This window comes from Carettochelys insculpta, chromosome 1 (assembly GCF_033958435.1).
Source record: "Carettochelys insculpta isolate YL-2023 chromosome 1, ASM3395843v1, whole genome shotgun sequence".
In the NCBI taxonomy this organism is placed as follows: Eukaryota; Metazoa; Chordata; order Testudines; family Carettochelyidae; genus Carettochelys; species Carettochelys insculpta.
The window spans coordinates 8,253,532-8,268,090 of NC_134137.1; the positions used below are offsets into that span (position 1 = coordinate 8,253,532).

At 47.0% G+C, this 14,559-nt stretch overlaps 2 protein-coding genes across 2 annotated transcripts; both read right to left on the reverse strand.

Annotated features, from left to right (window-relative positions):
• Positions 1-3,063: 3,063 nt before the first annotated feature.
• On the reverse strand, positions 3,064-4,002 carry LOC142002836 (olfactory receptor 52P1-like). Its single transcript, XM_074979273.1, has one exon. The coding sequence runs from the start codon at positions 4,000-4,002 to the stop codon at positions 3,064-3,066; it is 939 nt and encodes a 312-aa protein (XP_074835374.1).
• Positions 4,003-13,095: 9,093 nt separating this feature from the next.
• On the reverse strand, positions 13,096-14,034 carry LOC142002840 (olfactory receptor 52P1-like). Its single transcript, XM_074979286.1, has one exon. It carries the CDS (start codon positions 14,032-14,034, stop codon positions 13,096-13,098), a length of 939 nt encoding a protein of 312 aa, XP_074835387.1.
• Between the last annotated feature and the right edge of the window lie 525 nt (positions 14,035-14,559).

The window sequence follows — 14,559 nt, forward strand, 5'->3', positions numbered from 1 at the left end:
TCTAAGGTGATGGGATCATCTGCCCTCCCATTGGCTTTATATCCTCCCCTGAGTCCAACATTGAAGGCTTTCCTGTCTGGTCAAGTCTCCTTGTACTGGGCCTTCTGCCCACAGCCCTGCCTTGCTCTCCTCAGCTGCTCCTCATGCTCGCTGCCATGTTACATATGTCATGGCTGGCATTCATTATTGTGGCTCTGGGCCTGCATTTTTTGTTGCAGCAGTGTCATGGCTCCTTCTTGGTGCAGCTGGTCATGCCTACCCCAGATCACAGCTCTGCCCAGCTCCAGCATCCCAGTTCTGCCTTACTGCTGCTCCTCTGCCTCTGGCCCATTTATGTCCTGTGGGGTGGTTCTCCTGCTCTTAGGCTCCTGCCAGCTGCTGGTCAGTTTGCAGCTTAGCTCGGAGAGGAAGTGCCTGATTTATAAGGTATATAAAATTACGACAGGTGTGGAGAGGGTGAATAAGGAGAAGCTATTTACTTGTGCCCATAAGACAAGAACTAGAGGACACCAAATGAAATTAATGGGTAGTAGGTTTAAAACTAACAAAAGAAAGTTTTTCTTCACTCAGCTCATAGTTAACCTGTGGAACTCCTGGCCGGAGGAGACTGTGAAGGCCAGGACTATAACAGGATTTAAGAAAGAACTAGATAAGTTCATAGAGGGTAGGTCCCTAAAGGCTATTAGCTAAGGGTAGGAATGGTGTCTCTGGCCTCTGATTGTCAAAGGCTGGAGATGGATGGCAGGAGACAAATCACATGATCGTTGTCTTTGGTCCACCCCTCTGGGGCACATGGCATTGGCCACTGTCAGCATACAGACTACTGGGCCGGATGGACTTTTGGTCTGACCCACTATGGACATTCTTATGTTCTTTTATGTTCACGAGCAGCCAAAAATCACTTAGAAACTCTCCTAAATATAGCACCATTTCCTGAAACAAAGGTTTTTTTTTGGTTTGTCTGTTTTTTAAACTCATTGCTCTATACATTTAGTAACAAATGAAAGCTTTGGTTACATATCTAGTACACATGAGCTACAAAGGTCTGAGATTAAAATCAAATTCAAAATCCACACCCTTCCCATATGTGAACTTGTATTCCAAGTGAGGGTTGGTAGGAGTTTCAAACAGAAACAGACGATGTTGATGGAGTAGCCCAAAATGAATTCATAATGTATGTACAGATTGAACCTCCCTAATCCAGCACCCTCGGGACCTGACCTGGGTTGGACAAGAGAATTTGTCGGATCACAGGAGGTCAGTATTGTCTAGCTGCATTTCCAACACTTCCATTGCTTATTTGGGTCTTAGAAGACAGATGGGGTAAATTCCAGCTTAATATCAGCAGAGAACGCTGACAGCCAGGACTCGTGGCTGTAAACAAACGTTTAGAGACAGTCCTGGCTCTCAGTGTTCTCTGCTAACGAAAATCATGCTCCATTTTGGATGTTGCTGGGCAAGAGAGTTCCAGATTAGAGAGGTTTAACCCGTAGTACAAAAACAATGACATCATTATGAAGTTGTTCATATGTAATGGCATTTGGTTAAGGTCGTCAACAGCCATATTTTGAATTTATATTTTATTGTTAGTCTTCAAAAAGAAAATATCATTCACACTGTTGTCATCAGCAGTCGAATGCCTCACCTGCTGGACATGCATCAAGAGTGACCAGTACGATCTTTTCTTTTGGTGGTGCACATCATTCACAAGGGAATTTGTGTCATTGAATGTGCATCTTATCACAAAGAATGTTTTCCAGTAGCTCCTCTTGCATGTGTTTTGCTTTTTAGTTTTATCATATTCATCTGAGAAAACAATCGTTCAGCTGTGTCAGTTTTGAAAGGCAATTGCAGAGAACAGAACAGACGGATCATATTTACTGTAGTCTTTGCCCCCAGCAAAATCCAGGAAGTGTCTGAGAACCTCAACTTAAAACGGATCCCCTTGACAAATTACTGCTGCTCCAACTGAGCGTGGTCTCCACAAAACAATAGCAAAAAAGAAGATATCAGCCAATCTGGGACACGAAGGGCTGAGAAAAGTAGAATAACTTAGTACTGCAAGTGATTTAGTCCACTGGATGTTTGGTGGCAGTCTGTTTTACCCATTTCACAAAGTCCAACATAAAAAACCAACACCTACTTTTGATATCTTTGATACTAGGAAGAGTAAATGAATGTTTTGAAATTTGAGCTAAAAGTGACTCCAAAACGGACTGCATAACACAGTAAGTTCTTTGATTCAAAAGTTAACATTTCACATAGCATTCCTGTTATGAAAAAAACACTCTGATTCACAAGCCTTATCAAAAAGCTCCAGCCAAAAGTCTATAATGCATGTGGCAGCTTTTCTACATTTACATTGCCCAACTGAAACACTTGCTTTATTCTCCAGGCTTCCTGAAGGATTGGAGAAAGAACAAAATCAAGTAAATTTTGTTCCAGGATCACTGTACTACTGATAAAAAACGTTCAGCATTACAGTTTCTTTCTTTTCAATTGACAATCTGAAAGTGCAACTTCAGTTGGCACTAGAGGAAATCCACTTTGTTTGAGAAAACATCAGCATTTTCTGGTAGTATGGAAGATGTGGAAATGCTGAGGGACAGGGTGTGCAGATGTGGGGGCTGATGGGTAACAGTAATGGTCAAATGAGAGAACTGATCAATGGAGTCATAGGCTACCATGAGCTCACGGGAATAAGGGGACTTCGAAGTAGGTGGCATCCTTTTGAAAAGGAGCCCCGTCTGGATGCGCCGCGCGGCGGCAAGGCTCGTCAATTTCGAAGCACCGCTGCCGCCCGCATGCTAACGAAGCGCTGAATATGCATTTCAGCGCTTCATTAGTAAACTTCGAAATGTCCATTTGCATGGCCATTTCGAAGTTTGGGGCACATGTAGACACGGCCATAGAGTGATAAGACAGTAGATGTGGGGAGCTTCTGGGACTGTAAACTTCCTCAGGGCTGAGCTCAGCCAAACTGAGCCACAGAACAATCACCAAATGAGGAGGTATCTTTTCTTCCTCTTGTCATGAGGATTTTTTGTACCTGGCCCCAAACACTTACCTTCTACAGGTGTATATGCCCATTTTAACACGAAGCTCTTTAGTTTTAACCCCATAAATGATAGGATTCAACATGCAGGGGACAAGAAGGTAGAGGTTGGCCAAGGTGATGCGTATTTGGGGAGGGATGCTGTCACCGAACCTTTGTGTTAGAAAGGAGAAGAGGCAGGAAACATAAGACATGAGGATCACACAGATGTGGGCTGTGCAGGTGTTGAGGGCTTTCAGGTGGGATTTCTTGGAGGAGATCCTGAGGACGGCCCTGAGGATCAGTCCATAGGACAGGGCAATGATTGTGAGATCTAAGCCGCTGACTACAAATGCTACCATCAAACCGTACATCCGGTTGAATGTGGTGTCCCCACACGAAATCTTTGCCACGGCTATGTGCTCGCAGTATGTGTGGGAAATAATGTGGTTGGCACAGAACGGCTGCCTGCTCAGGAGCAGGGGCATGGGCAAAACAAATAGAACAGCTCTAACCAAACCCAGTAGCCCAAGCTTAGCTATTCGTGCATTACTGAGGATAGTGGTGTATCTCAGAGGGTTACATATGGCCACATAGCGATCAAAGGCCATTGTCCCCAGGACAGCTGACTGTGTAATAATAACTGTGTGAAGGAAAAACATCTGGGTGAAGCAGCCAACCGCAGTAATGGCTTTCAAATTGAACAAAAATATGCAGAGTGCTTTTGGAATGACAGAGGTAGACAAGCCAATGTCTGTGAGCGCCAGCATGCAGAGCAGCAAGTACATCGGCTTGTGCAGGGTCTGCGCTTTGCATACAATAAACAGAATTGTGAAATTTCCCAACAAGGCAATGAAGTAGAACACAGAGAAAGTGATGGCAATCCAGAGGTGGGCATCTTCCAGGCCGGGGATGCCCATTAGGATGAATGCTGAAGGGTCAGATGGGGTGAGGTTGAAACCAGCCATGAGGTGGTTTGATGCATTTGTTGAGCTCAGAGATCCTGAAGGCACCTGTGAAGTGAGAGAAACACAGTGAGGGGGTTACAAAATTTAGATTAAATAATATTATATATGCTGTAGTTACTATCAGTCCAGGAAAGGGTGTGAACAATGAGGTGACAGCATTTGGAGATGTCACCAGATTATTTAGGCCATTGCCAAGTCTGGAGAAGTCCTCGAAGGGAACTAACAAAATGAGGTGAATAGGCAGCGTGGTGGCAGATGAAGCTCAGTGTGAAAAGCTGCAACATAAATGTCCATTGGATGAAAAAGCTTGAACTCCTCAAACACCTTACAAGATTAAAATGTAATTGTATGAGCACAGGATAAGGACTGGGCATCATGGCACACAGCTCTGTGAAATTCTGCTCCCATTGCGAGCATGTCCAGAAATGACATAACATATGGACATGCAGGGGGAGTGGAACGGGTAATGCCAGGAGAGCAGTCTGTCAACATGTCACCCACCTCTGGACTCCCCTGTGTAGTACTGGGATCCCTTCTTGCTCAGGCTATTGAAGAACTAGAGAGATTCATGGAATGATCCAAGGCCAGGGGAAACTTTCACATGACGAGGGGTAGAAAACACTGGGATATGTACATTGCAAAGAAGGTGAATATGAGGGGACCAGGGACAAGGTTCTAAACCAGTGGTCAACAACCTTTTGGAGGCAGAGTGCTGAAATGTGACCTTTTGACCTGTATGTACTGTCCGAGGGCCGGTGATACTCTTTAAAGTCACTGCTAGTCCTACTTACAACATTTACATTAAGAGACAAATATACAGTGCTTTACCTTTACGGGTCAGGGCTCAGGAACCGTTCTGAGGTGGCGTGTTAAGGCTCTTTAATGAACTGAATTGTGAACAGTGTTATAAGGAGATTAAACTCACACCGTATGGTGATTACAATGGGGAATATTCCTCGGGTGACTTAGGGTTATTTTGTTCCTTCCCCTGCTGGGGCCTGGCCATGTGGGGTGGGTGCTGGGGTGGCAGGGTGCGTTTGAAGGTGGTGGTGCTGACCTGTGGGAGGAGGGAAGGAGACAACGGTGCAGTGGGGAGGGCCTGGTAGAGTGGGGTGAGTAAAGGACTGGAGCAGGGGGGATGGGAGTATGAATAGGGCAGAGAGGATTTCCTGTGAGGCCTGGAGTGGCAGCCAGGCCTTGGAATCTGCACTGGGCCAGTGGCTGCAGCAGCCTGGATGCCCAGCGCTCGCACTGTCTGGGGTTAAAGCTGGCCTGAAGCACCAGGTTGGGTCCTGCACAACCAGGACTGCCACATCACTCACAAGAACCATTGCACGGGTGGTGAGTGGGAGAGGGAGGCAGCCGCATGCAGGGGCTTTGACTCAGAAGCAGCCCTCGGCGGTGGTCCCCTTAAAAGCAGGGCCTGGGGTGTGCAGAGTGAATGTCTCTCTCATGCCCCTGCCCTCCTCTGCTGCAGGGACAAAGCCGCCAGCTCCTGCCCCACTTCCTCTCACCCCACGAGCCTGGGAAGCAACACAGGGCTCGGCTCTTCTGGAAAAGCAGTGGGGCAGCAGGGGGAGCAGCTCTGCCTCGCCCCACCTTTAGGCACAAGGGCCCATCCCTGCACTACCCCACCCCTGCAACCCACCGCAGCCCGTCCCCTCTGCCAGCCAGCTTGCGGGCCGGGCTCACCTGTCCCTGCCAGCTGTGCTCGCAGTGGAGCGGCGCCTGCTAAGCACCGTGGGAGGAGGAGGGACGGGGTTGGGCTCCTGTCGCTTGCCACAGAAAAGTAGCTCACGTGCCACTCTCGGCATGTGCGCTGTTGGTTGCCGACCCCGTTCTAAAATAAGTACTGATAGAGACTGCATGGAGAACGAATTCTCCTGTCACCTGACGTAAGCTCACGGTGAACCAGAAACATGGGACATTCAAGAGAGATTTGAGAAAATAAGGTTTTCGTCATATAATGCCTAATTAGACCTACGAACTCATTGTCACGAAAGGAAGTTGAGACCATGAGGTCTATTCAGCAAGGTGGAAATGGCCCAGTATCAACAGCACTTATCAAAGGAGGAAAAAACAAGTCAGGTTAGACAGGGGGATGTGAGCCTTTGTCATAGTCTAATGGGGAGATATTAACACCCAGAGCAGAGAAACTGCCTTTGTAAGCTGTGAGCCACTCCCAGACTCTGTTTAATCCATGGTTAATGGAGTTAAATTTGCAAATAAATTGCTGCTCAGAGATTTCTCTCTCCATTTGATTTTTATTTTTATTTTGTTTCAGAACTCTCACCCTTAAAACTGCCACTGAGTGTCCAGGGAGGTTGGAGTGTGTGGGGGAAAGTAGAGCAACCACCCTCCCACTCATGCATCTGATGCAGCGGGTCTTTGCCAACGAAAGCTTATGCTCCAAAATATCTGTTAGTCTATTAGGTGCCACAGGACTTCTTGTTGCTCTGAGTTGAGATCATAACACCTCAGCTGAGGCTGTGGCTTTCCAGGGCAAACAGACTCAGCCAACATACATGTGGGGAGAAGGGGCAGGAAAGTTTCCAGCATTTGCCAAACATTCAAAGTATAAATGAATTTCAGCAGCACTATCAGCCCATCAGATACGGTTCCCCCTCTCCACCCCCCGCCCCACACACAAACACCACTGGGAATTCCTGCACATCCCACAATTGAGATTTTCCACAACACCTGATTCAACCAAAGCCAGAAAGATGCTTTTATTTTTCCTGACTTTTGGGGTCCTCATCCTCTCCTAACCCAGAGATACAGGGACAAAGACAGAGCAGAGATTGCTACAAGACCTCACTCCTTACAAAACTTCCCATTATCCTACTTGCTGTGAACCTCTATGTCAGAGTTTGAGATTTCAGTAGCTCTTGGATTTGTTCTTCCTTGTTCTGTACAAGCTCACTCTTCCTAAGCGGAAAAGGTGCTGACACTGTGGCTGTAATTCCTCTGTGGGCAGTGAAGCTGCTGAATCAGAAAACTAGACTGAAGGGGAGGAAAAGCCTCTCTTCCCAACATAAGGAAGCGACTGAGACAAATAGAAAGAAATAAGGAACTGATCTGAGAACACAAATATTCTGAACAGTTCCAGTGGTGGAGAATTCCTGCACTGGTACATCCTGACTTGAACCCTCTGCACTAACTGTAGTGCAGAACAAAGCCACTCACCAAAGCTCTCCTCAAGCCAAAGATGAAGTAACGTTCCTGGTACAGGACGGAAGAGACGTGAATTCTGTGAATGAATCTCTTCTATGCGAACCTTAGCATGCTGCAAAGCAGCATTTATCTTTCCCCTGCACAGTCCCTGGGGCTTTTGGGTTGGCCAGAATTCCCCGACAATTCCCTGAGTTCTGGGACCAGTGGGCAGTGCAGGAAACAGGCCCCAGAGGACTTCATCCTAAAAGTGTCCCCCAGGAGTGAAGAAATGATTAGGCGAAAGCAGGGGCTCAGATAGCAATGGCAAACTGAGACTTGCAGAGTTCAACCTCGCTATGGTAGATGACATTTTTTTCTGAGTGTAATACACTGTTAGTTACACTGTGTGTGCCAATACTGCTACAAAACATGGAAAAAGAACAATTTTCATGCAATCTTGGCTGTGTTCTGCTTCATACTGCCCAGGAAGTGGCACGACCTAATTCGTTAGATTCTGAAATGCATCAGTGTCATCCTGTGGAGGTCAAATGCATGAGCCTGGAAACAAAGATATTTGCCAGGATCCCTTCTTGGGATCCAGAGTGGATGTATAACCTGCAGGTCAATCTGTCCTAAGAGTTCAGTTACAAGATAAATTCACACAGGATAGTCCCAACAGTGGCTCTTATCTGGGTAGGGAAAGGGGATTATAGGGGAGATGTATCAAATCATGACTCATGGAAAAGCTAGACAAGAAAGGGTGAGCTGCTTTTCCTCATAACACAAGAACTAGAGGTCACCAAATGAAATTAATAGTCAGCAGTTCTAATATGAACAAAAGGAAGTAATTCATAACAAGCCAGGGTAAACCTTTGGAAATTGGCCAGTCCATGTTGTGCAGGGTAAGAATATAATGGAACTTGAAAACCTTGATAAGTTCACAGAGGACAGGCCCAACAGTGGCTATAATCCAGGAAGGGCGAGATTGCAAAAATGGACTCTGAGATGTTCCCAGCCTGTTTGCTGGAATCTGGCAAAGGGTGATTGGAGCTAATTAATTGAGAGTTACATGCTCTGCTCATTCCCTCGGAACCATCTGGCATTGGCCTCTGTCAGAGGACAGATTATTGAGCTAGCAGGACAACTGTGGTGACCCAGGATGGCTTCCTCTATCTACTATGTATTTCAGACAATGTGTCTGTCTGTCTGTCCATCCACCTGTCTGAATGGCTGGAAATGTGGGGCACCCTGGTATATTTGTATAATGACAAATCTGCGAAGGTCTGTCCACATTTGGCCTATGGAGCGGTAGAAATCATAGAATCATAGAATTCTATGGCTGGGAAGGACCTCGGGAGGTCATCTTGTCCAGCCCCCTGCTTAAAGCAGGATCAATCCCAACTAAATCATTCCAGCCAGGACTATGTCAAACTGGGACTTAAACACCTCGAGGGATGGCGATTCCAATACCTACCTTGGTAACACATTCCATTGCTTCACCAGCCTCCTGGTGAAAGAGTTTTTCCTAATATCCAACCTATCCCTCTCCCTCTTTAGCTTCAGACCATTGCTCCTTGTTCTGCCGTCTGTCACTGCTGAGAACAACCTCTCTCTCCCCATCCTCTTTAGGGTCCACTTTGAGGAAGTTGAAGGCTGCTATCAAATCGCTCCTTAGTTTTCTTTTCTGCAAACTAAAGAAACCCAAATCTCTCAGCCTCTCCACATAGGTCATGTGCTCCAGACCCTTAATCATTTCCATTGTCCTGCACTGAACCCTGTCCAATGCGTCCACATCCTTTCTGTACTGGGAGAGGGGCAAAATTGGATACACCACTCCAGGGCTATGTCTACAATAGCCCCTTCCATTCAGAAAGGACATAGTAATGAGTAAGTTGGGAAGTTTCTAATGAGGCACTCCATGAATATGCAGTACCTCATTAGCATAACACTGACCACACACGATTTGAAAGCACTGGTTTCAAATCACACAACACCCATTTGGATGGGGACCTTTCAAAAAGACCGCCACCCCCGCCGTACTTCAACAGCCCTTTCTTCCTAAAACCATATTCATGGCAGCACCTCATTAGCATCTTCCAACCTCGCTCATTACCATGCCCCTTCCAAAAGGAGGGGGCTAGTGTAGAATCGACCAGATGTAGCCTCACCAGCGCTGAGTAGAGGGGAATAATTAGATCTACCGGAAATCCTTCTTCTAATGCACCCCAATACGCTTTTAGCCTTCTTGGGTAAAGGGCACACTATTGACTCACGTTCAGCCTCTCATCCACTGTACTCCTTAGGTCCTTTTCTTCTGCACTGCTATTTAGCCAGTTGGTCCCTAGCCTGTAACAATGCCGAGGATCCTTCCATCGCAATTATAGAACTTTGCACTTCTCCTTTGTTGAATCACATCAAAGTTCTTTTGGTCCAATCCTCCAATTTGTCTAGGTCAGTCTGGGCCCTATTGCTATCCTCCGGTGTATCTAGCTAGGTTTAGTGTGTTTGTTAAGAGCTGTTTTTGTTATTCTGCTCCTGCCCTTTCTCCTAAGGGCACAGCCATTTTGATAGGAGTCTGGGGTCGCCAGCTTGCATATGGCAATTGTAATCTGTTTCTCCGGGGTGAGGGCTGGCCGCATGCAGGTGTCGTGGTGCTGGAGTGCGGGGGCGAGCCAGTGGCAGATCTTGCTGAAGGTCTGCCTCGACATGTGGAAGTTCCACAGCCATCTTTCCTAACCCCACTCGCCCAGCACCCTGCGCTCCCACCAGTCGGTGCTGCTGGGGTGGGTCCAGAGGCATCGAAGCACCCAGGTTGGGGGGCGCCCGGCCGTGTCCTGGTGGGGGGGAGTTCCGTGGCCTCGGGGGGACTGTGCAGCCACCCGATAAGCTCGGCTGTAGCTGCAGCGAGGGTGCACAGCACTGCCAGCAGAGTGTCCACCATGGGGTGTCCTCCTGCAGGAGCTGTCGCTGGGCCTCTATGGTGGCCACGAGTGGGCCCTGCTGGGCTGGGACAGGCTGGGCAGTGCTCAGCTCATGCAGAGGGGAGAGCAGAGGGAAGGGCCCTTTATAGGAGGCGGCTGCTGCGGCCCCAGAAGGTCTTGTCGGTAATGGGACCCCGTCAGCGGCGTTTCCTGCCTCCCTGTTTTGAAAGAGGGCTTGGGGCTGTTTGGACGCTCTCTTTCGAAAGACCTCAATGGCACTTTGAAAGGGCAGATTGGAGCCCCGATCTTAGAAATGGTGGCAGGTGCTCTTTCGATGACGGCTTTTTCGAACGCACCCCTTTCAATTGTCGACACAGCTTCAGTGCTCTCTGCTAGCTAAAATCATGCTCCATTTTGGATGTTGCTGGGAAAGAGAGTTCCAGATTAGAGAGGTTCAACCCGCAGTACAAAAACAATGACAACATTATTAAATTGTTTATACGTAAGGAGTTCGGTTTTGGTCGTCAACTGCCATATTTTGAATTTATATTTTTCTGTTAGTCTTCAAAAAGAAGATATCATTCACACTGTCTTCAGCAGAAGTTGAATACCTCACCTGCTGGACATACATCGAGTGACCAGTACAGTCTTTTCTTGTGGTGGTGCACACCATTCACATGAGAATTTGTGTCATTGTGTGTGTGTCTTATCACAAAGAATATTTTCTAGCAGTTCCTCTTGCAGGCGTTTTGCTTTTTAGTTTTTTCATATTCATCTGAGAAAACAATCGTTCAGCTGTTTCAGTTCTGAAAGGTAACTGCAGCAAACAGAACCGCCAGATCGTGTTTCCTGTAGTCTTTGTCCCCAGCAAAATCCAAGAAGTGTCTAAGAACTTCAGCTCAAAACTGATCTCCTTGACAAATCGCTGCTGCTCCAATTGAGTGTGGTCTCCACAAAACAATAGCAAAAAAGGAGATATCAGCAATCTGGGACATGAAGGGCTGAGAAAGTAGAATAACTTAGTACTGCAAGTGATTTAGTCAACTGGATGTTTGGTGGCAGTCTGTTTTATCCATTTCACAAAGTCCAACATAAAAAACCAACACTTCCTTTTGACATCTTTGACAATAGGAATGGTCAATGAATGTTTTGCAATTTGAGCTAAAAGTGAATCCAAAATGGACTGCATAAAGCAGTAACTTATTTGATTCCAAAGTTATCATTCACATAGCATTTCTGTTTTAAAAAAACACTCCGTTTCACAAGCCTTATCAAAAAGCTCCTGCTGAAACTCAATAATTCCTGCGGAGGCTTTCCTACATTTACATTTCCCAACTGAAACACTCAGTTTATTCTCCAGGCTTCCTGAAGGATTGGAGACAGAAAAAAATCAAGTAAGTCTTGCTCTAGGATCACTCTACTTCTGATAAAAAAAGAAATCAGCGGTTGAGTTTCTTTCTTTTTCACTGAAAATCTGAAAGTGCAACTCCACTTTGCACTCGGTGAAATTCACCTTGTTTGCGAAAATGTCAGTATTTTCTGGGGGTATGGAAGATGTGGAAATGTCGAGGGACAGGGTGTGCAGATGGGGGGCTGATGGGTAACAGTATTGGTCAAAACAAGAGAACTGATCAATGGAGTCATAAAGTGGTAAGACATTAGATGTGGGGAGGTTCTGGGACTGTGTTAGCCAATGGTTGGGTGAGATATCGCCTATGCCCTTGTTTTCATCTGAGTCTTCAACTGCTAGGACAGAGTCTCTTTGCAGCGGGCAGCCCGAGCAGGCTGACGGATGGCCCAGGGTCCTAACACCCGAATCTTTAACTGATAGGATGGGGTCCCTTTGCAGCAGGCAGCCAGGAAGGTTGACGGGTGCCCCATGGGTTGTACTGAGAGCCTCCTACACCTGTGTCTTTAACTGCTAGGATGGGGTCCCTTCTCAGCGGGCATCCAGGAAGGCTGACGGGTGCCCCAAGAGTCTGCTCCGTGGAGGCAGCCCGACTCAGCGCTTAGCTCTCAATATGCCCCACCAGTGTCCTAGCTGTTACAGCTGAAAAAGCAGCTGGGCTCTTTGTTTTGTGTTCAGTTTGCACAGTAACAGGAAGAGTCAGGTTACCACTTGATCAATTACTTGTTTATTTAACTAAAGAGTTAAGCTCTTATGGTGACAAGGTTACAAGGTTTATACTTTGATCACAAAGAGCTAGCACAAACTTTAATTCATAGATCTATACTTGTTAAATGCGCGCAAAGCCAAAAGGTAAAATACCTACAGGGCTTATTCTCGTCCCTGCGTTACCAACATGGCGTGGCCAGTGTCTTCTCTCAATCCCTTGGGAAGAACCCTTTTACGAGGAAACGGGCATCCTCTGGGACCTCGGGAGGCAAAGACCCTCCTGTCTGGCAGGAAAAGTAATTGGAGCTCAACAAGGGGTCTGCCAGATCCTCCTCTTATACCTCTTGGGTCACATACGCTTCTTCCTTATCTAAAAGGTGCCAATTGAATTAAATCGTCCCGTGATGCCGGTTCTTGCAGGGAGTTCAAGGGCTAAGTTAGCATCTGTGAGGTGGAGACAATTTAGGGCATTTTGTTCTTAATGGGCCGGAGATTCATCCGTCTGGGACCAAGTGTGGGCCTATCAATCACTGGTACCAGCCAAGGGCAGCCCGAGGCCCTGGTGGTCTGTTAGTCCATTGTCCTTTGTTGTCTCGTTCTGGCCCACTCAGGGTCAGTCTGGCTCTTGCTCCGGAGCATCAAAGACTTGTGCTAGGATATCGGCACATGTGCACTCTTGGGCATTCCAAGACTGGGCTGTTCCTTTTAACTCTTTCGTGCCTGAAGCACCTAAGGAAAGCAAGATGGAGTATAGCAAAGGTGGGGGGGGGGCTCTGTCGGTCTACAGACTGTAAATTTCTCAGGGCTGACCTCGGCCAAACTGGGACACAGAAGAATCACCTAATGAGGAGGTACCTTTTCCTCCTCTTGTCATGAAGGTTTTTTGTTGCTGGCCCCAAACGCTTACCTTCTACAGGTGTATATGCCCATTTTAACACGAAGCTCTTTAGTTTTCACCCCATAAATGATAGGATTCAACATGCAGGGGACAAGAAGGTAGAGGTTGGCCACGGTGATGTGTACTTGGGGAGGGATGCTCTCACCGAACCTTTGTGTTAGAACGGAGAAGAGGCAGGAAACATAAGACATGAGGATCACACAGATGTGGGCTGTGCAGGTGTTGAGGGCTTTCAGGTGGGATTTCTTGGAGGAGATCCTGAGGACGGCCCTGAGGATCAGTCCATAGGACAGGGCAATGATTGTGAGATCTAAGCCGCTGACTATAAATGTTATCATCAAACCGTACATCCGGTTGAATGTGGTGTCCCCACACGAAATCTTTGCCACGGCTATGTGCTCGCAGTATGTGTGGGAAATAATGTGGTTGGCACAGAACGGCTGCCTGCTCAGGAGCAGGGGCATGGGCAAAACAAATAGAACAGCTCGAACCAAACCCAGCAGCCCAAGCTTAGCTATTCGTGCATTGCTGAGTATAGTGGTGTATCTCAGAGGGTTACATATGGCAACATAGCGATCAAAGGCCATTGTCCCCAGGACAGCTGAATGCGTCATAATAACTGTGTGAAGGAAAAACATCTGGGTGAAGCAGCCAACCGCAGTAATGGCTTTCAAATTGAACAAAAATATGCAGAGTGCTTTTGGAATGACAGAGGTAGACATGCCAATGTCTGTGAGCGCCAGCATGCAGAGCAGCAAGTACATCGGCTTGTGCAGAGTCTGCTCTTTGCATACAATAAACAGAATTGTGAAATTGCCCAACAAGGCAATGAAGTAGAACACAGAGAAAGTGATGGCAATCCAGAGGTGGGCGTCTCTCAGGCCAGAGATGCCCATTAGGATGAATGCTGAAGGGCCAGATGGGGTGAAGTTGAAACCAGCCATGAGGTGGTTTGATGCACTGGTTGATCTCAGAGATTCTGAAGGCACCTGTGAAGTGAGAGAAACACAGTAATAGGGTTACAAAGTTTAGATTAAATAATATAATATATGTGTTCTAGTACTATCAGTCCAGAAAAGGGGGGTGAATAATGAGGTGACAGCATTTGGAGATGTCACCAGATTATTTCGGCCATTGCCAAGTCTGGAGAAGTCCTCGAAGGGAACTAACAAAATGAGGTGAATAGGCAGCGTGGTGGCAGATGAAGCTCAGTGTGAAAAGCTGCAACATAAATGTCCATTGGATGAAAAAGCTTGAACTCCTCAAACACCTTACAAGATTAAAATATAATGGTATGAGCACAGGATAAGGACTGGGCATCATGGCACACAGCTCTGTGAAATTCTGCTCCCATTGCGAGCATGTCCAGAAAAGATGTAACATATGGACTTGCAGGGGGAGTGGAACGGGTAATGCCAGGAGAGCAGTCTCTCAATGTGTCACCCACCACTGGACTCCCCTGTGTAGTA